Raw genomic sequence first — 26,463 nt, 5'->3', positions numbered from 1 at the left:
TTTAATATATGTAACAATTTCTCTTTGCAAGCTCATGGTCAAATGCAAAGGACCAGTAGATGTATTTGCTTGCGTAGGTGATGTGGCCTGTGGATATTTTTGTTGTGGAGTGAAAAAATAGTACAACGAGAGGAGTTAAAAAAAATGAAAAGAGAGAATTTCCTTCTTTGTTGTTTTTCCATTTGATTCATCCATCTTCTGGCACTATCACCCAGTAAAAACGTGACACATGATCCCTCCTGTCCTCTGACACCTTCACAGCATTCAACCCATCAAATAGATAAAATACAAAACCCACTAGAAAAGCTTGGTAGGTCATTAGAAACCTTTCAAAATTTTGTTTGAATTAATTTTTAATGTAGTCTGTAACTTAGCTTGAGGGAAGTGGTTTTATGTGTTTTTAATTACACATAATTAAAATTTAATGTAAGTCTGGAATGTAGCTTGGAAACAATGCTCCAAGATGTTCTACAGAGGTCTGAGGAGCCCACCCAATGTAGTCAGGAGCCTCAGGAATGTTTTCAAATTGGGGTCTTATTATGTCAGTAGGATCCCAAAAGCATTTTAACCTGGGTTTGAATAGGAAACTGTTACAGCTTTTCTGTCACATCAAAGCAGTTGATAGCTGTCAAGAAGATATAAAAGGGTCAAAATAGGTCAAAAGTTTTCATTGTGTGGTGAGGAGCTTTTTTTGATAAGATGCGGACAAGAAGAATTTAAACGGGCAACAACTTGAATCAATAAGACCTCCTTCTGCTGTCAGAGGTCAAGACAGCAACTTCTCTGAGTAATTGTCTTTTGATAACCATTCCTGGGTAAAATCCACCTCATCATTCATCCATTACAGCAGCACTCAGCACAGAGTTTGCAGAAAGACCAAAATTTGGTGTGTAACCTAAATTCACTAGTTTTTTCAATGTTTTTTAATCAATCTGCTGTACACACCTCCGAAGCAAATGGGATTTGAATCCAGGCTTTCTAGTAGAGAGGTAGGGATACTACCAGTGCACAACAAGACCCTAGCTTTCTGCTCTTTGACAGTAGACACAACAATTTCCACCTGAACAAGACTGAATACATCGTTTGATAGTTTACAATCTAGTTTTAGACAGGCTTGTCCTCCTATTTATCTTCTGCCGCCTAAGGTTCTGAAACATAGTCTAGAGACATGACAGCAGGTTCTCCATGTAGACTGACAGCGAGCACCATCTATCTCACTGCCATCTCTTATGATGCCACCTTATTGCCTGATTGACATTCTGTCACTAACGATACTTCCTTCAATGATGCACTGAGATGACTAAAGCTATTGTCTTTGGCTCTAGCCACAAACACCATTCGTTTAACACTGAATTCCAACTAAAACAAAACCAAAGAACTGTAAATGCTGGAAATCAGAAACAAAATCAGAAATTGCTGGCAAAACTCAGCAGGTATGCACAATCTGTGGAGAGAAAGCACAGTTAATGTTTTGGGTCCAGTGATCGTTCTTCACAACAGTCCATTTCTGAAGGAGGATCACTGGACCCAAAATGTCAACTCTAACAGATGCTGCCAGACCTGCTGAGTTGTTCTAGCAATTTATGATTTTGTTACTGAATCCAACCGGCTCCTCACTGCTTTGAAATCTCCGCATCCCAACTGAAGTGAAATTCTGTACATCTGATGTGGGGCACAGCTTAGGTTGCTATTTGGGTCAATGCTGGCTGGTCTGTTGGTATGGTATCTGAGGTGGTCAGCAGCGTAAAGCATTGTCCTCATCTGTTTCTCAGCACTGCCAGATCCTGAAAGCAGGGAGCTAGGTTGCTTTTCCTCTGCGATGCAGTCAGAATTGAACACTGCAGTTTGAGGGGTAGATCTTTGCTTGCAGACAAAGTGGTGTGCAGCTAAATGTAAAGGTATTTAAGCTGGAATGTCTAGTATTTCCACCTCTCTGGACCTGTAACCAGGAATTGCATCCAATAACTCAGTTGCATAATTAATAAGGTGAAAAGCAGAAAATTGTATGAGAAAACTGGTCTTGGCCAATAGCAAACTAGATGCCCGTGGAACTCACTTCAAACACACTATCTGCAAAAAAGAACATTTATCCCTTTGCCTATGCCTGCCAAGATTCTAAGCTCTGGAATTTCTTCCTGAAATCTCTCTATCTCTTTATCTTGCTTTCTTCTTTAACCATTCCATGAAATCTACTTTTTTGGCTCCCCTCTTATGGCCATATCTGGCTCAGTGTCAATTCTTTCTACTGTGAAGTGACTTGGCATGTCTTACTATATAAAAGTGGCTATACATGCATAAGTTGTTGTTGTGTTGTGACTATACCAATGTTTTCCTAGCTGCCCTTTCATCTTCTACTTTATATAACTTTGAATCCATTTGAACCTCAATTACCTTATACTAATGAGCAACAAGATCCATTCAAGCATCACCTATGTACTCGCTGAATTATATAGGTTCCCAGTCCAGTAATGTCTTGTGTTACGAAGACATGCTTATATCATATTTACATTGTAATTTAGTTGGCTGTTTTCATATCTTGCATTTTTTAAAAGACAGTTTTTAACAAAATCTAAGATGGCCAAAACTAATTTGCATCACTACGTAGCGTCATAACAACTCCTTGGACAGAAATGGAGACCTTTACAGAGAAGTGACCTCCTGGAAGTGTGAACTGACTCCTTCCTGTCTCATTAAATTGGAGGATGGATCATTCAAGGAGTTATTGATTGGATCATTAAAATTAATCACTTCAACTATCTCAATGACTAACAGAAACTGATCAATTTCCTTTTAGTATGTATAACAGAGATGGAAAGACGTCTGATGACACTACCTTTTGCGTGAATGCTTGAATTTAGATTTGGGCAGAGAACACACAATCTGCTCGCTCTCTTTCACTCTCTGAAGCCACTACAAAGCCTTGAGCCCAGTTTGTGGTTGAAAAACCAACCAGAAAGAGAACAGTTTAAAGGAAGATTTCAACAGAGCAACAGTGATTCCAGAAGAAGCCACTATTGCAAAGCAATTACTTCAATGAGTAAAAAGACATCCAGACAACCAAGGATTTTTTTTCTTCACTTTCCTTTAATTTGTATTCTTAACTTGGCCAAATTTAAGCATCCAGTACTCTGTAAATTGTCATTATTTTTTGCACACTTGGCGAGGGTGTTTGTTTTCAGTCATTAGTATTTGTAATATTTTTTTTTAACCAGCATGGGTTTTCACAATAAAATTTACTCTTTACACGTTTATCTGAAAAATACTTTACTGAATTATTTCCTATTAGACTGCAAGGGGGTCAGTTAGCTTAGTTGGCTGGATGACTTTTTATTTCAAAAATATATTTTATTCATAAAGGATCTCTATTTACAAATATTGTCACTGAAACAGTTCAGTTCTCTGTACAGTAGCAATATGAAGGAACAAACAAACATTAGAGTTTGACTTTATCCAGCAAAGAAACTCAAGGCATTTCTTACTTGTACAAGATTACATTTACATATATTTGAGGCACCAGGAGGGTCTGATAACTGAATGGACCCACATTTAACTTTTGCAGAAAGACCTTCTCGAGACTGGTGCAGAGTGACACCAACAACATGAGTTCAATTCTCACACTGACTGGGATTACAATTTACCAGAGATGTAATGCCCTTCAGGTTAAACTGCCACCAGTTGTCTCTCTAACGAGACAGCAGCACTATGGTCCACTTGGACTGTGGCAGCTATACCTTTTTACCTATTAGACTACAGACATTAATGTGAATACAGAATTGGCTAAACAGCATCTTTTAAAATTCAAAAACCTGTTGCAGTCAAATGAGAAGTGGGAGAAGAGGAAAATCAGTCCACCCTTCCTCACCTGGTCATAACATTCAATTTTAAAATTTTCCCCTTCAATTTCAACTGAATATATGGTCTTACTCGTCCATATATACACAACCTCCTCCCACACTATGACCTTCATAAAACCCTGTGTTTCTCCAACTCTGGCTTCTTATCTATTACCATAATTTTGCCCCATCAATGGTGAACATGCACTCAGCTGCCTGGCCGCTAAGCTCTGGGATTCTCTCATTAAATTTCTCCATCTCATCATCTTTCTTTTCTCTTTTAAGCTACTCTTTTAAAATTTACCTCCTTTATCAAGCTTTGAACTATTTCATGTGGCTCCTGATAGAATTATAATACTCAGCGTTAGTCTTAATAGGACCATAAAGAAGATTTTATATAGGATGATAAGACATAGAAGCATAAGTAGACCATTCAGCCCATTGAGTCTGCTTCAATATTCAATGAGATCATGGCTCATCTGATAACCCTCAACACCACTTTCCAGGTTTTCCCTTATAGCGCTTGATTCCGTTACTGAATAAAAATCTGTTTACCTCTGCCTTGAACATAATTAAAGACACAGAGTCAACAACCCTCTGCAATAAAAAGTTCCACAGACTCACTACCCTCTCTGAGAAGAAATTCCAACTCATCTCTATCTTAAATGTATGGTCCTTTATTCTGAGATCAGAAGAACGCGGGGAAATCTTTTTGAGGGATATAATATGCTAAAGGGGATTGATAAGGTAGATGTATCGGTCTCAAACAAGAGATCATTGTTATAGAGTGACACAAGGTAGGTTCGAAACGGAGATGAGGAGAAACTACTTCTTTCAGACGGTTGTCTGTGGAACTCAATGCCCTAGAGTGCAGTAGAGGCAGAATCAATCAACAAATTCAAGGAAGAAATAGATACATTTCTGATGAAAATAGGGAGCAGGCAGGAAAGTGGAGTTGAGACCAGTATAAGATCAGCCATGATCATATTAAATGGCGGCGCGGGCTCAAAGGACTAACTTGTCTATTCCTGTTCCTAATTCCAATCACTCTCCCACAGTGGGAAACAACTATTTCTGTAGTTACAGTATTCCCTATGAATCTTGTATGTTTCAATAAGGTTGCCTTTCATTCTTCTAAATTCCAAAGAGTACAGACCCAACCTACTCAACCTCTTATCATAAGACAGACCCTCCATACCTGGTATCGAACTGGTGAACCTTCTCGGGACTGTCTCCAATGCCAATATATCTTTCCTTAGATAAGGTACCCAAAGCTGTTCACAGTACATCAGCTCTAGTCTAACTAGTGCCTTGTATAGTTTTAGTAAAATCTCCTTACTTTTATAGTCCATTCTCTTTCAAATAAAGCCAACATTTCACTTGTCTTCCCTATTATCCGCTGAAATTAGATGTTAGTTGTTTGTGATTCATGCACCAGGAATCCCAGAGCCCTCTGTTCTGTAGATTTCTGCAGTCTTTTTCCATTGAAATAGTAATTAACTCCTCTATTCTTCCTGCCAAAGTATATAACCTCACCTTCCCTACATCATATCCCATTTGCTAAATCTTTGCCCATTCACTTAACCTGCCATTTCTCTGCAAACTCTTTGTGTGATCCTGATCACTTGTCTTCCCACCTTTGTTTTTGTCATTCACAAACCTGTTGATAGTACATTTTCCTCTTCCAAGTTATTAACACATATTGTAAAAAATTGTGTATCCAGCACTGATCCCTATAGTGCACAATAGTTAAAAAGTTTGCCATCTTAAAATGCTCCCCTTACACCAACTCTGCTTTGAATTAGTTGGCCAAATCTCTATCCATGCTAATATACTATTTCCAACACCATGCAAACTCATCTCATTAATTAGCCTAATGTGTTCTACTTTATTAAACATCTTATGAAAATGCAAATAGTATACATTAACTGTTTACCTTTAATTTGTCCTACTTGTTAACCCCACAAACAATTCTAGTAATTTTGTCAGGCATGTTCTCAAAACCATGGTGATGCTGCTTCATCATATTAAGTATTTATGAATATTCTGCTATTACACCCTTACAATAGGCTCTAACATTTCCCCAATAACAGACTACTAGCCATCTGTTTTCTGTCATCCCTTTCTAAATGAAGGTGTTACATTGGCAGTTTCTAATCCTCTGGGACTTATCCAGAATCTAGGGATTCCTAGAAGATCACTACCAGTGCAACCATACTCTCTGTAGCTATTTCCTTTAATATCCTAGAATGTATCCCATCATGTCCTGGGGGCTTATTAATCTTTAGCCTAGTACTTTCTGTGTTATGATAGTTATTGTATTTATTTCCTTTCCTCCCTTTGTCGCTTGATAATTTAGTAATTTTGGAATGCTAATCGTGTCTTCTACTTGATGACTGATGCAAAATACTTATTCAGCTTCTCTGCCATTTCCTGATTTCCCATCATTCATTCCCCAGCCTCATTCTCTAAGATCCCTATATTCACTTTGACTTCTCTCCTCCTTTTCATATATTTAAAGAAGCACTTGCTGTCCATCTTGATATTACTTGCAAGTTTACCCTCAAAGCTTACCTTCTCCTGCCTTATTGTTTTTTGTTTGTTTTCAAATCTTTCAGAATTCGTTGGTTTCCTACTAATTTTTGCCAAAAAGTGTATATTTTTCTTTCATCTGATGCAATCCTTGACTTCCCTGGTAAAGCATAGTTGGCTTATCCCCTTCCTAGAATTGTTCTTCCTCACTGGGATATATCTTTGCTGTGAGCCGCAAATATTTTCTTAAACATCTGCCATTGCTCCTCAACTATCTTGCTGCTAAACCCTTTTCCCAGTCTACTTCATCCAGCTGAGCCCTCATTCTTCGTAACAGCCCTCATGTAAGTTTAGCACAGTTGTTTTCAATCCCAGTTCCTCCCTCTTAAAACTGACGCGAAATTCTACCATACTATAGTCACCGTTTACTAGGGGATCTTTTATTCTGACATCATTTATTAACCTTGCCTCATTAGACATTACCAGGTCCAAAACAGCATAATGCCTGGTTTCATCCATAACATAGTGTTCTAGGAAATTCACTCTGTGAATTCTCCCTCATGACTACCTCCGCCAATCTGTCTATGCCAACCTACATGAAGATTTAAGTCACCCATGACTAATTTACTGCTTTTGTTTCATGTCATTATCATCTTCTGATTTATTCATTATCCCTGTAAATATCTCCTGTAGGGGGCCTATAGATGACTCCTAACTAGTGTCTTTTCCCTTTTTATTATTTCTTAATTCCCTCCATATGGATTCTACATCTTCTGATTCAAGATCATTTCTTCTGATCATACTTTTTCTATCCCATACCAACAATGTTACTCCATTCATACTGTCCTAGGCCTGAATTCATTTGTTACAATTCTCAGAAATAACTAATCTTAACATTGATCATTATAATATCTAAGCATTACAGTTCTAAGTTTAAACTGAACAAGAATACCTATGTCAGAGTGGTGGGCAAATAAAAATGACACTGATTCCTCCTTCAGTTTTTCAGTTTGAGGCTTGTCAAGCCATCAATCAAGGCTCTCACCTTGTCTTGCTTCCATGGCAAGTAATTTTCTATTTAGCTAGGGTCTTTGCTCTTGGAACAGAAGGGAGTTTTGTATTGCAGATGCACCTACCTCTAGTATACATCCTAACAACTTCATGCTACTGGTCCACAGGATGAAATATTTGCATTTATGTAGTGCTTTTTATAATTTCAGTCCATTTCAAAGCCAGTGAATGCTTTTGAAGTGTAATTATTCTTGTAATGAGTGAAATGTGGTAGCCAATTTGCACACAGGAAACTCCAAAGACATCAACATGATAATGACTAAATACCTTGCTTGTTACTGATGTTAATTGACACATAAAGAGATTGCTGGGGCACGAGAGATTATTTCCCTGCTCCCTTTTCAAACATTGACATGAGAATCTTTAATGTACATTTGAAAGAGCAGATGGGGCCACGTTTTAAAGTCTCATCCAATAGGTGACACCTCCGACAAATCAACAATCCCTCCAGATTGCACTGGAATGTCCCTGGAGTGGTATTATAAATCCACATCCTTCAGACTCACTTGTAAGAGTGCTACTAAATAATGCATGGCTGACACCAACAAACTAGTCTATTATATACTCTCAAGATCACTGGAAATCTAAATAAAGTGACTGAAACAACATTGTAATTGAGGGTTAACTGTTTGTAAACTCAATCCATCTGCACATACATTAGACCAAAACACGATGATGAGCATCAAATTGTTTGTTTTTGCAAACTTAAATTACACATTGCGCATTAGAATAATCTTATTTGAATAGGGGAAAGTCTTAAAAACACTCATTCAGAATGCATATTAATATGCAAGAAGGAGTGGGGCTTGAATGCATAGTTTATTCAAATGTGCGTAATATTTACTGTTACAGACCAAGACCTAGACAGCATTCAGGCTTTGGCTGATAAGTGGTAGGAAACATTCATACCACACAAATGCCTGACAATGACTATCTCAAACAATCATTCAATCATTCAATCATTGACCCTTGACATTCAATGGGATTGCCATTGCTGAAATCTTGATCATGAACATCCTGAGACCTGCCATGAAATAGGAGCTGAACTGGACCAGCACGGTGGCTCAGTGGTTAGCACTGCTGCCTCACAGCGCCAGGGACCCATGTTTGATTCCAGCCTCGGGCGACTGTCTGTGTGGAGTTTGCACGTTCTCCTTGCGTCTGCATGGGTTTCCCCCGGGTGCGTCCCACAGTCTAAAGCTGTGCATGGTAGGTGGATTGGCCATGTCACATTGCCCATAGTGCCCTAGGGGTGTTTGGGTTAGACATGGGGAAATCAGGGGTAGGGGAATGGGTCTAGGTGGGATGCTCTTCTGAGGGGTGGTGTGCACTTGTTGGGCCATGTGGTCTGTTTCCACACTGTAGGGATTCTATGATATAAATATTGTGACTACAAGAGCAGGTCAGAGGCTACAAATTATGTTGTGTAAATAACTCACCTCTTGATTTCTCATGCCTGATTGCATACAGCTCCATCAACACTCCAGAAGCTCTAAACATTCAGAACAAAGCAGTCCATTTAATTGGCACCCATCTACCACCTTCAACATTCACTCCTTTCACCAGCAATGCACAATGATAGAAGTATGTAGCAACTCAGAGATGCACTGCAACAACTCACCAAAGTTCTTTTGATATGACATTTTAAAGGTGCGACCTCTCCTATGGAGAAGGACAAGGGCAACAGGTGCATGGGAACACCACCGCCTCTAAGTTCGCCTCCAAGCCACACACCATTCTATCTTGGAATTATCAGCTTTTAACCCTAATAATTTCCCTAGCACTATTTTCTTAATAATACTGATTTCCTTCAATTCCACTCTCTTACTAACATTTCTGTGAGGTTATCTGTGCTCTCTTTTGTGAAGACAGAACCAAAATGTGTGTTCAATTCTTCTGCCATTTCTTTGTTTCCATTATAACTTCCCTGGCTACTGAACATAAAAGACCCACAATTATCTTTACTAACCTTTTCCTTTTCACATACTTATAGATCCTTTTATGGTCAGTTCAATTTTTCAAGCAATTTTACTCTCATATGCTATTTTCCTCCTTTGATCAAATATTTTTGTCCTCTTTTTCTTAATTCTGAAAATCCCCCAATTCTCAAGCTTGCAGCTTTTAGAGGAAATTTCATATGTCTTCTCTTGGAATCTAACTCTACCACTAATTTCTTTCATAAGCCACGGTTGAGCCACCTTTCTGCTTTTATTTTTATGCCAGACAAGAATAAATAATTTTTGTATTCATGCTTCTTTGTTCTATAGATGCAAACTATTGCCTATCCACAGTCAGCCTCTTTAAAAGGTTCCCCAGTCCATCCTGGCTAATGCATTTTTCATACCCTCATAGTTCCCTTTATTTAGATTCAGGACCCTAATTTCAAATTCAACTGTTTCACTCTCAATCATTGAGAAGAAATCTATCATATTATAGTCACTCTTCCCCAAGGGGCCTCACATAACAATATTGTTAATTTATCCATTTTAATTGTGTAATGCCCAGTCTAGAATTGTCTGGTCTCAATTTGGTTCCTCAACATATTGATCTAAAAAAACACACTTCAGGAAATCTTCCTCCGCAATACCACTGCTAATTTGGTTTGTTCAATCTATACGTAAATTAAAGTCATCAATGATTCCAGTTGTACCCTTATTTTATGCATGTCTGATTCCTTGTTTAATGCTTTAATGTTTTCCCTTTCTTCACCACTATTGTTTGGAGCCTATTGACAACCCCTCACAATGTGTTCTGTCCCTTGGTGTTTCTTATTTCCACCCATACAAATTCCACATCATAATTTCTGATTCAATATCTTTCCTCACTGTTGTATTGATCCACTCTTGTACTAACAATGCTATCCCACCTCTTATGCCTTTTTGGCTGTCCTTTCTTAATAATGAATATCTCTCGATGTTCAGTTCCCATCCATGGTCACCCAACAGTTATGTCTCCATAATCGTACCTATATCATAACTGTTTACACCTACATAATTGCAAATGATTTGCACATTAAGACACAAAGCTTCTAAACTAGTATTTTTCCAAAGAGAACAGCTTCTCTACTTGAATCATTTAGCTGTAGTTCCTGAACCCTAGAATCACTCTTGTAAATCTCTCCAAAGCTCACAGTCCTTCATAAAGGATGATGACCAGAACTGGCAGCACTTCACCTGCGACCAAACTATTTGCTTCTTAGAACTTTCTGGCTATTGTACTCTATCTGCGAAGAAAGCCCAGGATACCACATTATTTAATAGCTGCTTTATTCACCATTCCTGCCACTGACAAAGGTTTGTATACAAGAGCCTCTTTAAGATTGTACCATTTAGTGTAAATGGCTTCCCTCACTCTTCGTACAAAATCTGTCATACTGACTTCTCTGTACTAAATACCAAGCAGAAAATGTACTGAAGGCATTTGATAAGGTACCACTTCAAATGTTATTGCAGAAAATACAAGTTCACAGTACAAGAGATAACCCTGGCATGGATAGAAGATTGTCTAGCAGAGTTTCAGCATAATAAGAATAAAGTGCTACAGATGCTCGAGGTCTGAAATGGTAACAGAAAGTGATGGAGAAACTCAGCAGGTCTGACATCATATGTAGATAAAGAACCAAAGTTCATGTTTCGTCTAATATAATTCTTCTTTGGAAATGAGATTTGGCATAAATGGGTCATTTTTTGGCAGGATGTAATAAGAGGTGTGTCAGTATGCTCATTGCTGTAATTTATAAAAATTATTTGAATAAAGGGACTGGAGTTATGGTTGCTAAATTTGCTGATGACACAATGATAAGTATGATTATTCCTATTCATACAGGATGTAAGCATCGCTGCCTAGGTCAGCATATTTTGCCCGGAGCGCAGTTAAGAGTAAACTATATGGCTGTGGGTCTGAAGTCATATGTCGGCCGACATGTAAGGTGTCTCACTCTGCTACTTTGCATCAAATTCACTAATGGATTTCTCTACTAATAGGATGCTGCCGTCAAGCCTAAAAGACATTTTCCACCCACACAAAATGTGTGATAATGTGTAACGTGATATCAGTTTCAGTGTCAGTGTGATGCCAGGCATGTGGGCCATATATCCCAATGACTTGTGGGCTATTAAACACACCCTACAGACCATTTTCAGTGTGTAGCATACTGATCCTTCTCAAACTGTGCTTGCAAACCAATACAGTATGTCCACCATTAAATTGGAAACCATTTAATAAATAACCGGACTGTGCTAAGAATTACACCTCAAATCAATTTAAGATCATTGGGCTCACAGTGTGATGTGTTTGCACATGCTAAAGACTACATATATTAAGACACAAGACCCTCTTTTCTGGAAGCAAAAGAAATTTGTATGTACATTGTACATTTCACGTGGAAGAAAAGTGGTCATGGAAACTATTGATCTCTGCTACATTCCTGTGACAATACCCTGACCAGAGTCTCCCTGCCTGGTCTGAGAACTAAGACTGACAGTAGGTTAACTGTTCTTGCTGCGTCTCCATGCCAATGATAGCTCAACCAATCAGTACCCTCTTCTCATGCTGTAGAAAGTTCTTATCCCTTTCCTAAATATGTTTCATGTGTCCTAGACCTGAGGAGTACAAGATAAAAGGCTTTGACCTCTTATATCCTTTCAGCAATCTTTAAGTTCTGCACTACCAAGGAATGTAAAAAGAAGCATATTATCTAAATGACAAGATACTGCACAGCTCTGAGATGCAGAAGGATCTGGATGTCATTGTGCACAAATCAGAAAAGGTAAGAATGTAGGTAGAGTAAGTATTTCAAAAAGCTAACAGAATGTTATCATTTATTACAAGAAGAATTGAGAGTAAAATTAGAGAGGTTATTTTGGGTGGAACATTAAGACCACATCTGAAATATTGTGATAGAAATTCATTGGAAGTAGTTCAGTGAAGCTTTACTGCAATAATCTCTGGAGTGAACAAGTTGCCTTCTGCGGAAAGGTTGGGCAGGGTAGGCATGTCTCCACTGGAGTTTGGAAGAGTAAAAGGCAGCTTAATTGAAGCATGTAAGATCCACCGGGGTCTTGACAGGGTGAATGTGGATAGGATGTTTCCTTGTGTTGGAGTACCTAGACATAGGGGCCAGTGTTTTAAAGTAAGGGGTCACCCATTTAAGACAGAAATGAGGATAGATTTTCTGAAGGGGTCATGAGTCTTTGGAACTTTTCCTCAAAAGGCAGTTAGAAATATGATCAATAGAAATATGGAATAATCAAATCAGCCATAATCTTTTTGAATGGTGGAGCAAGCCTGAGGCGTCAAGTGGCTTATTTTTGCTCCTAATTCAATAGTTCCACAGCTACGCATCTGTCCATTATACCATCTTGTGAATTCTACCACATTCCTGCATTTCCAAGTTATGCATAATCTGCAAATTTCAAAATTGCACCTTGTAAACCCAAGCCCAAGTTATTTATGATAAAGATAACAAGGTGTAGAGTTGGATGAACACAGCAGGCCAAGCAGCATCAGAGGAGCAGGAAGGCTGACGTTTCGGGCCTAGACCCTTCTTCAGAAAGTTATTTATGTTAATCCAAAAAATGGTGATCCTTGCACTGAGTCTTGAAAAACTCCACTGCATAGTTCCCTCTGGTCTGATTTAAAGCCGTTCAGCAACAGTGTCTGTTTTCTATTGTCTAACCAAATTTGCATTCCTATTGCTATCATCCTTTTTAAATACGATGGACTTCAATTTTCCAACCAAGCCTGATATATGGCACTTCCTCAAAAATATTTTTGGAATTCCACATGCACAACAGTGATACCGTTGGCTTAATTATGTATTTTTGAACACAGATACCTATGGGATTCATCACCCCAGAGTGAGGTGGGACATTGAGTAAATTTAAGGAGAAGATATATTTTTAATTAGTAGTGAGTTGAAGACTTATGGAGAGTGGAAATGAAAATGGAGTTGAGGATGAGATGAGATGAGATCAACCATGATTGCATTGAATGGTAGAGCAGGCTCAAGGGGCTGAATTGCGTACTCCAGCTCCTATATTCTTATATTCAGGTGATTAGTCTGTGACACTTCTCAGCAATGTAGAGCTGTTTGTATCTTTCCACAAGGGCATAAGGTATTTTGTACCTACATCCCAGCAGAACAGGTGATGGCACAGGGACCATGGCCAATCATGAATCTGTTCAGCAAAGACCACCCTCACCATGGTAATGCTACAATACAAAGAGAGACAACCCAATCAAATCAGCCTTCCTACCTCTGTATTTTCAATGCAGTAAAATTAATGTCTTCAAAGACCCTCAAAATTAACACCAATGGTTCCTAATCCGACTTACTGAATAGCTATCCTACGCTCTGTGAATAATCAATTCTGGACACTGGGGTTTTATTTTTTAAAAATGACTTATCTATTTGATAAATATACTGTAACTTCAGCATAGCAGAATTAAATGATAAAGTAATCTACAGGATGTCTATGATTTAAACTCAATAACCTTTGTTTCCAGCCCATTCACACAAAAGGCAAAGTAAAACAAACACAGTTAGGGGATAAAGAAAATAACAAAACTGACCAGATTACTCAAGTCGTTTTCATGATGCATTGTTACACATGCATATATGATTGTTTCGTGGTTGATTTTCTGAAGGTGTTAATTGGGGTCACCGTTTTAGTTCATTCTGAAGATGTTTCAGCAATACTTATAACTTCGTTTCTCCTCTCTGAAGTTCTAATGACTGATAATGGGAGGTCAGGCAGGGAGCTTTCAAATCTTCATGCTGTAGCATCAACAGCCAAATTTCTTCTCCTAGGAAAAACAGCTCAAACTCTCCAGTCCCTCCTTCTGTTTGACCATCTTGTCATTTCCCAGACTTGCTGGCACCAGTTCTCAGATACTGACCTCATTAATGGCCAAACATCTGCTACTTGGTTAGAAATACTGCTTTACACCAGTGTCAAAGCTTATATAGAGCACTTGGATCAAGAACCAACCTGAAATTAACTTTTATGCTTGGCCTCACAAATAAACAACAGCTTGTTTGTCCCTTTTTTTAAGATGAGTTGCTGCTTACAGTGCATAGGTCATCTTCAGCTTGCAGCTCACAGTAGCAAAGCAAAACTGATTTAAAAAATAAAAATAATGAAAAATCAGCAAGTGTTCTTACATACAAAGTCTGCCATTCAACAGATAGGGTTTCTTGCAAGTAACTTGTGAGTGATTTGAGACAACAAGGTGTAGAGCTGGATAAACACAGCAGGCCAAGCAGCATCAGAGGAGCAGGAAAGCTGATGTTTCAGATCTGGACTCTTCTTCAGAAAATTTTTTCTGATTTTTCTGAAGCAGGGTCCAGACCCAAAACGTCAGCTTTCCTGCTCTTCTGATGCTGCTTGGCCTGCTGTGTTCATCCAGCTCTACACCTTGTTATCTCAGATTCTCCGGCATTGGCAGTTCCTACTATCTCTTGTGAGTGATTTCTCTTGTTTCCCATTCCATGATCTAAAGGATGTTTTTTGGTAGATGTGGCTGAGGAAAGTTGCTGCATACAGAGCACTGAGGTGTAAGGTGAGCAGGAGACAGGTTGAATCATTCATCATGAAGTTGTGAGAGAAGTGCAGCATTGATAGCTTCAGCCAGCTTAAGGGTTTTTGCTAGTCAGTAGATGTGTGGGGGAATGATGTTGGTGAGAGTAGGATGGCAGGTAAGGGTGTTGTACACAGAATTCTAGCTTTGAAACACATTGCTGCATTCAAACCTGTATCAACAAGTTGTATGTGTGTGTGTGTGTGTGTTGCCACTGCACTTCAGTCCTCATCACCTGCCCTTTCATACTCTGCAGCAGAGCAATGTTCACCTGTCTGGCAATACCTTCATGCATCTTCTCTGTTGCCCCATCAAAAAGTCAATCAAATATGATTGACCCTTAACAAATCTGTATTGGCTATGCTTTAACTTTCTTCTGCATTATTGATTCCCACATCAGACACTAAACTGATCAGCCTGCAATTGCCAGGATTATTTTCCAGCATTTATTTGAACAAGTGTATAACATTTTCAATTCTCCAGTTCTCTGGTGACCACTTCTCTCTCTAACACGGATTCAGAAGCACCTTCATAATTCTTACCCATACTTCCGTCACCAATGTTGAATGCATTGTTTGTGGATTACATAACTTCTGTACTTAAACTACTGCCAGCCCTTCCAATACCCATTCTTTATCAATTTTTATCTCATTCAGGATCCTGCAAACCGCATTGTTTATTACAGCATTGGCAAATTCTTTTCCTTGTTAAATGTTGATGCAGAGTACCTTATTTAGTGCCTTAGACATATCGCCTGCTTCCACCAATAGATCACCCAGCCCTCCTGTGACAGCCCTTTTATTGTAAATGTGCCTATGGAAGATTTATTTTATTGATGTTTTGGTTTTAAATGGCCTCATTGCGTTCTTATTCTCTTTTTCAGCTTTTCTCTCTACATTTTCATTTTCTGCTTAATTTTCCCTTGTATTATCGAGTTGATATTTGTTGTAAGCTCCCGCTTTCCACTTTTTTTACTCCCCAACTCTTTGGTCATTGAGGAAGTTCTTGCTTTACTCACTTCTGGGAAAGTATGTTTCATATAAAAAGGTAAACTTTTTAAAGGCTGCCCATTGCTTCATTGTATTCATTTCTACTTATCTTTAAACTTACCAAATTCAGATTCCTATCCCTCTTGATTTCACTGAAATTAGCCATCCTTCAGCTAAATATTTTCGTTCTAGTTTGCCTTCCTGTCCTAGCAAATCATACAATACTATGCATAAAAGCGAATTAGTGGCAATACTGAAAATCTGAAACAATCATGTTAGAATGCTGGTGAAACTTGTGAAGCAGAATCATGCCAGACTTGAAAGATTAAATCTCTTTCTCTTTCCACAGATGCTGACAGATCTGCTGAGTTTCTCTAGTATTCTTTGTGCTTGTGCCACATTTCCAGTTTCGGCGATATTTTGCTTTAGTTCACATTATTGTGTGATTTTGCTTTAATACATTATAATCTGTTTATAATATAGTTTGAATCAATGAAAACAATGGTTTTCCTCCTATTGCAAGATTTTATAATGATTAAGCTGAGCTAAATGTCTGTATTTGCATTTTCTTCTGGAATACTGTCTTTGTAACAGCACTACAACCAAGATTCTCCTCCTCCTCTGCTCCTCCCATTATGTCACTGATTCAGTCTCACCATCTCCTTTGGGATATTTTAGCTGCTACAGATTTAAGTGCTTCTTACATAAATTTATTACTGAATAAAAGAAAACCGCATGTCTGTATGAGGTGATTTTTTAATCCAAATGGATAGCATAAATCTGCTGTCATCTAATATCTCCACATCACATCTAGAAGTGTTGAAATCCAATCTTTGAGACATTGTGGTAGACCCTTGAGGCTCAGCAGGTTATAAAGGAAGCAATGTGAAAGGCTCAAGTGGGATGAAAGCTAGTTGTTTAGCCTGAAGACTTATTCCATAGAAGCAAAAACAAAGCATCATTAATAGCATTACACTTAGTTGTCTTCTTAACTCTTTAATGTCTTAACTAATGAAAACCCTATGACCTTAAGAATGGAACACAATTCACATCTGGGATGGTTGATGAATCTTTGTAGTGTAGAAATTGGTTTCTATTGCATCTGCTTCCCAGATGGAAAATGTGGCCAAGAAAAAGCAATTCAGAGACGTAAGGTCCACTTCTGACCCCATTTTTGAGGTGAGAGTTTTTTCAGGAGTATGGAGTTACTATATACAGTGCCACCTACATACACCTGTTGGCATTATCACATGATTCTTCCTTCTACAACCTTTTCCTGTCAAATGTAACAATTTATTCCAATTTTTCAATATTTTATAACAAATAAGAAGAAAATAATTTAAAGAAAAGAAATTAACTAAAAATAGTCAAATATTAGAAAGGTAAAGGGGAAAAAGATGGCAATTTTATGTATAACTTGTACCAATATAGTGTCTGACATTAGTTTGTAGCCGTGGAGCGGGGAGCTTCCGTTAATCTGCTTCAGTGAGACCTATGGCTAAATTTTCCCAGTGGAAGCCCCTTCTTTGACTGCCACTTGTCCTGCTTTTCTGAAGCAATATACTCCCAAGACTTGCCAGCCAAATCAGAGGGTCGGGCAGATCAGCAGTGCCACCACTTTCTATGGCCATTGTCGGGGCTGCACCTCGAAGAGGAGGACATGGCATTGCCTGCTATTTTTTATTCATTTCCAGCATTTATTGCCTATCCCTATTTGCCCAGAGGGCAGTTAATAATCAAAACATATTGTTGTGAGTCTGGACCAAGTAAGGGAGGCAGTATCCTTCCCTACAGGACATTAATGATCCAGATGACAATTGACAACATTTTCATGGTGATCATTAGACTCTTAAATGCAGATTTTTATTGAATTCAAATTCCACAATCTGCCATGGTGGGATTTGAACCCAGGCCCCCAGAACATGACCTGGATTTCTGGATCAATGGTCTAGTAGAAATGCCATTGGGCCATAACCTCTCCTAAGCCAGAGGACAACAAGCTCTGTTATGCAAACCCTGATAAGTAGGTGAGAGTCACTGTGGTGCCACTGCCACTGAGTGGCCCCTTCATGATCAAAGAGATCCCAAAGAGAAGCCCCACCTCAGCCCCATTCTGCAGAGCTCACCGAGAGGTGACCAAGCTTACATTGTGGTCTCTACATGTGGCACAGCTCTTTCCACTGGTAAACTACTAGCAGAGGCAGGAAGGAGCCCTTAATTGGCCAGCTGAGTGACTCAACTGGTGTCAGGACAGGTGTGCCATTTGCCCTGGTTCCCATCTCTTGGAAATGGCCTGGCAGTCGAAACACACTGGCCAGGCCAACTGATGCCTTCTAATGCTGCTTTGACAGCCATCCCAAACCTTTCCATCCCCATTTTTAAAAGATGTGAAAATTTCCAGAGCATTTGTAATATTATCAATAAATACATGCATAATCTGAAGGCTATGATTAATTGAACTGTTTTAGAGTAACATACTGACTAACAATGAAGGAATTGTTGAGGCAAGTAATGTCCTCCCATTTACTGATCCCAAAGCCTGCTGCAGTTTTCGTCCTGTCTCTATGCATCAATGTTCAGCATCATACCCAGTTACTCCATGCTAATTGAACTCTAAGAAGTTTGGAAAGATTTCTTTCCCCAAAGCCTCTGACTCACTTTGAAATAAATACCTTTATATAAGAGGCATTACTGGTGGTGAGGCAACAGTAGCCAAAGTAGAAACAATGTTAGTGGCCATTAGATTCAAAGGACCCTACCTATTTATATGGGTTAATTAATACAAACTGTTTTTTCTGCTTATGTCCCTTCATTGATCATGTTTAGCCTTTTTGTTTTCCCCTGCACATCCATTCACTTCAAAAGAAAATAATCTTTTCATGGGCCACTGCAGTTCACCTCTGTTGTAAAATGGTGACTAAGGACAGAGGATTCAATAGGCAGCAAGAGCAAGGCTAACTTTTGCCAGATGCAACACATGTGCGAAAAGGATTCATAAAAGACACTTTAAGCTAAATGTAGTTATTCTGTTCACTGCCAAACTAGTCCTGTGCCTTTGAACATGCATCCAACTATTCATATACCTGCGTTCCACACAGCTGTCCCACTACCAATGCTAGTCATTCTGTATTTTTTGCACTGAGACTTTCCTTCACTGCACTGCATTATCAAACTGCACAACAAATATTTGTGTTAAGTATTCTTTAAGGAACATTACTATAGAAATTTTTCGGTGACCTGATAACATCCTGGCAACAGATTTGCACTCCGGAAATAGTTGCGCCCTTAGTCAAGCTGTTGCACTGCAGGTGCGACGTTGTCATCCACTCGACAATGTCGAAAATTGTCCAACTCTGTCCTATCCACAAAAAGTACAGCACATCCAGCCCAGCTAATTACCAATTTATCCTCATCATCAGCCAAGTGGCAGAGGAATAATCGACTGTGCTGCCAAGTGGCCCTTGCTCAGCAACAATGTGCTCAAAGATGCTCAGTTTGCATACTGCCAGGGTCAGTCATCTCCTGGCCTTATTACAGCCTTGGTTCTAATATGGACAAAACAGCTGAATTAGAGAGGGGAGCTAAGAATGACATGACCTCGATATCAAAGCCACATATGATCGGGTGTGGCATCAAGGCACCCTAGCAAAACTGAAGTCAATAGGAATCAGTGTGAAGACTCTCTGCAGGCTGGAGTCATTCATGGCACAAACAGAGGTGGTTGTGGGTAGAAATCAATCATCTAAGCTCCAGGACATCTCTGCAGGAGTTTCTCAGGATAGTGTTTTAAGCCCAATCACCTTTGGCTACTTCAGCAATAATCTTTCTATCATCATTAGGTCAGAAGTGGAGATGTTTGCTGATGATTACTCAATATTCAGCACCATTCGTGACACCTCAGATATTGAAGTAGTCCATGTTTAAATGCCATTAGACCCAGACAATATCCAGGTTTGAGCACATCAGTGGTAAGTAACATTCCAGCCACACAAGAACCTCCACAAGAAAGAATCTAACCACTCCTCCTTGACATTCAATTACAATACTAACACTGAATCCCACATTATATGAGACTTGGCCTAATCACTGACACTGAGTTGTGAATCTGCTTATCCACTGAATGGTGAGAAAGCAGAACAAACAATTCCAAACAGAACTTGGCAGCTCTGAGAAATAGCCTCATCTTGTCACTATTCAATGCAGTTAACTACTAGGCTGCAGCTATGAATAACATTCAATTTGTTTTTGCAGAAGCTTGTGCTATACATCAGGCTGGAGCTGCCAAGCACAACAGGGTCCATTTCATTGCAATATTAAAATCTAACATGTGGTGAAGATGCACTTAGTGGCCTCCTCTAAATTGTCCTGTCATCTGCCACCACTTGTGGGACTCTGACTAAATTGCCTGTACAAATGCCCATTACTCTGTAAGTATCCTTTGCTTAAACAGCAGACACTGACATCTGTGTCCTGAGATTCCTCAATCAACAGGAACCTGACAATTTGTGTTTCCTCATCTACCATCTCCTCACCTTACTTATGCGTCTGTACATGATGTCCCTTCAATGTAACAAAACAGTCCTGTTTGCGTGCCTGAGTTGTCAGGCTAAGAAATAATAATAAATTGAGTGAAGCAGTGTTGAATGAAGCTAAAGTTGAGAACCCAGATTCTTCAAGCTGCTTCTCATGGCTGGGGTTATTATAGAAGGACAAAGAAAAAGCAAAGTTTAACAGAAAAATCAGAGGCCATGTGGAAGAAGACATAAACTTAAGCATTGTTGATGCATAATGATGAGTGGTGTTTTTTGAAAAACAAGAACTGTGAATTACAATTTTCCTAACCAATTTGCAGTTGGCAATACCCTTCCTATTTTACTATCTCACAATGCCATCGCTTTGCATAGGTCAACATTTCCAAGTCCTTCTTCTCAAAGCAGGAAGACTTGGAATCCTCTTTAATGGCATTTTTTCATGGCCTGGTGCTACGTGCAGTTTTTTCCTTTAAGCAGAAATATAAACCCAGTTTCTAACTTAGCACCTTGGCATGGATACCAGCAGTCTAAACTGGTTGGCTGAGTGGTAACAAGGCTACAAGTAAATTGCTAGTAGTAACACTATGAATGTTGTCCTCCTAAGAAAGGACAGCAGGTTCCCGCTTGCACAATTTGACTACTGCATTCATGGCTGGCATCTTATCAATGCTTGTAACCTGTTGGAGGAAAGATTGCTGGACTGCTATTGCAGACAGCATGCCCCTTTGCGTGTTAGCACCCACAGTCATGCTGGTAGCAAGGCATGGCAGCAAGAATGCAATTTATAACCTCAGTCTGTGCTTCCACTGTAGCACTAGGTTATTGAGGGGCTTCCACCTTGCTTTACTTATCTTGATTTGAAAGTTGAGATGGGTCACCAGACACTGCTGCACCATGATTGAGTCTGCACTTGCAGCCAAAGGAGTTGAACGCCAATTTCCAAGATGGAATGGACATGCTCTAAGCTCTGTAATGATAACCAATGCCACAATACAGCCAGATTTCTCTGGCCTCCTTAACAGTGACAAGAGAGGGTCATCTCAAATATTAACAATTTTTCATTTCAGAAATGATGCCAGAATTGCTGAGTATTTAAAGTATTTTCTCTTTCTCTGACTTACCTTATGCCGTATTGCCACAATCTAGTTAAGTTTCTGGTCAGTGTTATCCTCCAGGATTGTGATGGCAATTTAATTGGAATGTTGAAGGTGATCAAATGATATGTTAATTAGAAAAATTATTTCTTCTATGAATATCTATAATAACTTTACATTTTGAGCTGGGTTCTTCAGGTATGTTTTCAGAAAGCCTTTCTTCTTGCAAATGGCAGTGAAGATTTTCAGTCAAGTTCAATTGAAAATTTCAAAACTGAATGATAGATTTTTGTTAGCTTTTGGTATTAAGGGATACAGAACCCAGGTTGCGTTAAGCCATGGATCAGCCATGATATAATCGAATGGCAGACGGGCAAGAGGATGTATGGTTGACTCCTGCTATTATGTTCTTATGCATTCTACTGAGATAAAGCACAAGCTTTATATTGTTAACATAAATGGCATAATAATCAGTACATATTTTTTATTGTGACAGCATAAATTCTCCTACACTCCTTGGTTGTAAAAACAACAAAATTCAACTTCTTTCTCTCTAAGCAAAGTTGATAAGATAGAAGATTTTCTTATCTGGATTAATCCTTCAACTGATCCATACATTAAAAGCTTTTCCTTGCTGTCTGCAAGAAAAGAGACATTCTGTGACAGAGAGAAAAAAACCAACCCTCTGTGAACTGCTCTCCCTTAAATCTCCGAGATGCAAACACAACCCATCAAACTGTCAATACAAATTATTACCTTGAGGTGAGAGCCTACCTTTTGATGAGACTTCAAAATGTCTGCCTTGGTAAGCTTCCTGCTATGTGTATGGTTAAGAACAATGTCCTGGACATCAGATGTCACAAGGGTAATCTACTCGCAATAGCACAAACTGCTTGAAATTATAGGTAACAACCCTCCCTCTGAAGAACTAATTAACACTTCAAATCAATATTGCAACCAGGTTAGATTCATGCGGCTGCCTTGCTATGCAGGCAAGCTGTGCCTTGATTGAATAGGCCATTTTGGTTCTGTATGATATATTCTGTATGTGGAAATATACTGATCAACATTGGTAGTATTAAATATTTATTGAATTTTGAAAAATCTTGCTATTTAGGAAAATTGATGAGCTCTGTCTACTGTTCTCTTGTCTCTGTCACCTGTTGCATGGCATTACATTAGTTTCCATGTGTATGATTAAAAAAATAAAATTTCCAACTCTACTTCAGAACCACCTTATTTGATCCTTCCCTTCTCTACAAGATCAGATTATTTGCATCCAACACTGGCTGATCAAAAAGTTCTTCCAAATAAATATTGGTATGAAAACCTCAATTCCTTAGCTGCCAAACCCATCACTCGCCCTAGCAACTGTCTGAGGCTGAACTACTGTGTTAAGAACATTGGTTTTATATTTAACTCAGTGACGAACTATCAGTCAAAACTGAGACTGCCTATTTCTGCTTCTGTAACATCACCTGACTCCATCCTTGTCTCAACTTATCTGCTTCCAAAAGCCTCATCCATGCTCTGGGGTACCCAGCTGATGCACTCCAGTTTACTGGCAGCATTTGTATGAGAACCAAACCTGAAAATAATTCAAACCAAAAGAACTGTGGATGCTGTAAATCAGAAACAAAAACAGAAATTGCTGGAAAAGCTCAGCAGGTCTGGCAGCATCTGTAGAGAGAAATCAGAGTTAACTTTTTGGATCAAGAGACCCTTCCTCAGAACTCATGAATATAATTTAAATGTGCACATAGTTACGTGCAGTTGCTTAGATGCATTTGTGTCCATTTCGGATGGATGATGATGATTTCCCCCATACCTTCACTGTTGATTAATTATGTGATTGGATTCCACAGTTATAATGAAATAATCACCCTAAAATCTATTCCACATTTCATTCATGATACCTATGGAGAAATATCAGAAAAAGTACAGGCATACCTAAATAAAACAGTTCAGAGTGACAGTAACTGCATAATAAAGCAGTTAAAAATAGTCCATCCGATCACTTACAACAGATAGGAGCTCTCTAAATACATAGTCAATTTTTTAGAAAGCTGACAGCTTTCCTACTTAACATGACACATACTTGGATTAAGCAGCTGCTAAAATGGGCAGAGCTTCTGAAAATATTGCAGAGAAACATTACATGCAAAGTGAACCTGTGCCTAATTTAATATCCCCATAAATATGGATCATCATTAATAACAACAGCAGCAACAAATCACATTTCATGTAGGAGCATGTCAAGGCAGTCCACAAGTAAGCATTATAACATGTGTCAATCCAGAAAGGGAAAGCTTGGAAAACAGAGGGAAAAAGTTGGTGAAGGAATAGATTTACAGATATTTTTGAAAGTTTGATAAAACAGCGGAAAGGTTTAGGGTAACAGTTTTAGGAGCTAAGACCCAGGTCCTCAAAAGATGTGCGCAATGTGGAATTGAAAGGTAACAACTGAAGCAGATTGCAAAGACCAATATAAAATTTACAACCGAAAAAAAGGGGTCATTCGGAGAAACAGATCTGCGCTGACGTGCATGGTCTACACAAGCTTGCTCCCATCCTACTTAATCTAACCCTATCAGCAAAGCCGAACGGCCTACTTCTGTTCCTATGACCTATCTTTTTATGATTATGGTCGAAAACATCTGTTACTTTCTTCCTCATGTCCAGTTCCCCGTTTAATGCTGTTCACCTCACCACTCTCTGGACCATGGCGTTACTCCCGATTATTGAGCATCTAATGTTAATGTACTGTAGTTTGGAAGTGCTACAGAAGTGGAGACACCTACACCTTACATGCCCTTACATAAATTTAAAGGTCTTTAATAAATTAGCCCTCTGACTTCCTTTTCTAAGAGAAAGGATCTCAAGCTTGTTCAACCTTTCCTGACACTTCGAATGTCTTAGTTCTGCGTGGTTTTGTAAATTTATTTTTGTTTACATATTCCAGTGTCCCTACGTCTTTTTGCAAGTATAGAGAACAGAATCGAATGGCGTGGTCGGACCAAGGTGCCATATGAATTCAACATAACTTCTCTGCTTTTCAATTCCTTTCATCTAGAACTGATTCCCAGTGCTTTGTCTGAATTTTCTTTTAGCCTTTGTTAACATGCAGTGCCATTTTTATTGATTTGCGAATCCCTATCTCGTAACACCCTTTGTTCCTCTGTTTAGAAAGCAGCTACACAAATTCGATTGTGTGAATCACAGCATATCGAGTAAATTGCCGCCAGTATCCGTTTTTGAACGATAAGATATTTTAAAAGCAACTCTTTGCTAATGCGAAAATAAAATTCTACTGATTTTCGTGGTTTCCCTTTCCCTGGACAAAAGCAGTTGTGTACATTAACATTCCCAGGTTTAGCAGCGAGGATAATTCATAAACAGGCGCCCGCCGCTGTTTACAGCAGGTAAAACGAATTCGCTATGAGAACTTCCTAAATATCGTCAGGGCAAAAGCAGTTAGTTGGGACTATGACAGCTCGCTGTGTAACTTCCAAAACAAAGACCCCTTCTGTTGGAGATGCCCCTGGAACATCTCTATAGTGGACTGTGAATATTTTAGCGCATGAAATTGCGTAACACCTTTCAATCTTTGAAACTTTACTTCAATCACAATGTTTTTAACAAACTACCGGAGGTGGGAATACACCGAACTACTTAAAAAAAAATATTGTATGGGCGACAGATATTAAGTTTTGAATAAAAAGGGGGCAAGATGTAATCTAATAAAAGATTTTTTTCTTTCGTTACTAACATGTTATGTAAATGCAGAAGACAAAGTGCAGGTCTGTATTACAGGGCTGACTTTGGGGAGGGGGAAGCCACTTACCGATAGTTGTGATCACAGTAATGGCGAAATAGAAAGATCCAGCGAATTTCCACTGGACCCCAGCTTTATGCGGCTTGAGTTTCAAGACAACGAGCTCGAGTTCCTCGTATTTCTTCTCGCTCAGGTTGTATTTAGTCATGAGCTGGAATCTCCTTTCCTCCAGGTTCTTCTTCTCCGAGGTCTCCTGCTTGGACTCCAGCGCATCGAAGACGGCGGCTCCGACCAGCAGGTAGGTGAAGGTGCACACAATGAGGGCGAGGGTCCTCACGTTCTGGCGCTTCATGGCGCCGCTCCGGGAGCCGCTGGACTCATGATGCACAGGAGAAGACTTGAGATCGCTGCGGAGCGACAACCCACACCCTCGGTAGCTGGGAGCTGTCTTTCAGCACCGCCGAGCCAGGTCGCCACGCCTACCCGCCGTTCCTGGCCATATTAGGGGAATGGGGGGAAGGGGTAGGTGTGGAGGGAGCCGGAGCTGACTCACACTAGGCAATTGCAGAAAGAAAAAGCACACGTATCTCTGTCCTGGGAAATATAAATGTATTGAAGGGAAATTGATATGTTACAATGGCAGCTGTTAGCTGTTGTAATGCCCATCGAGTGCCTCTGCCTATCCCCCACAGAGTAGCCCTTGAATATGAAGACACACACAATGCTGCATGGGTTTTACACCTTTGAAAGAAAACTGAAAATACACGCGGACTGTCTTGCTGATGGATTAAACGGATGTTATATTCGAAATTCGTAATCCGAGAAGTGCACGTAATTGACCAATAAACACTGATGTCAATCATTAGTCAGAGGTAATAAAAAATGCATCGGTGTAATAATTGTTTCCACTCGCCCTTCCCCGCTTCTGTAAAAGTGCCGGGCTGGGATCTGTAATTGTACATTGCACGCTTCCAGCTATCCTTCAGCACCACTTCGTCAGTGCATGTTAAACAAGAGCATTGTTGGCACTGTGTCTCTGTCTGCCTCTCTGAATGT

General features: G+C 39.3%; 1 protein-coding gene across 1 annotated transcript in view; it reads right to left on the bottom strand.

The window, feature by feature from the left end:
• kcnk3a (potassium channel, subfamily K, member 3a) overlaps positions 1-25,759 on the bottom strand; it is a 61,544-nt gene extending 35,785 nt beyond the window's left edge. The window contains exon 1 of the mRNA XM_020510167.2: positions 25,477-25,759. Within this exon, the coding sequence (XP_020365756.1) occupies positions 25,477-25,759 (283 nt within the window). The remainder of the gene's footprint in view (positions 1-25,476) is intronic.
• Between the last annotated feature and the right edge of the window lie 704 nt (positions 25,760-26,463).

The sequence above is a fragment of the Rhincodon typus genome, chromosome 5 (genome assembly GCF_021869965.1).
Source record: "Rhincodon typus isolate 14 chromosome 5, sRhiTyp1.1, whole genome shotgun sequence".
Classification (NCBI taxonomy): Eukaryota; Metazoa; Chordata; class Chondrichthyes; order Orectolobiformes; family Rhincodontidae; genus Rhincodon; species Rhincodon typus.
Note: the sequence above shows the minus strand (reverse complement) of the source record. Positions and strands in the feature narration are given on the sequence as shown.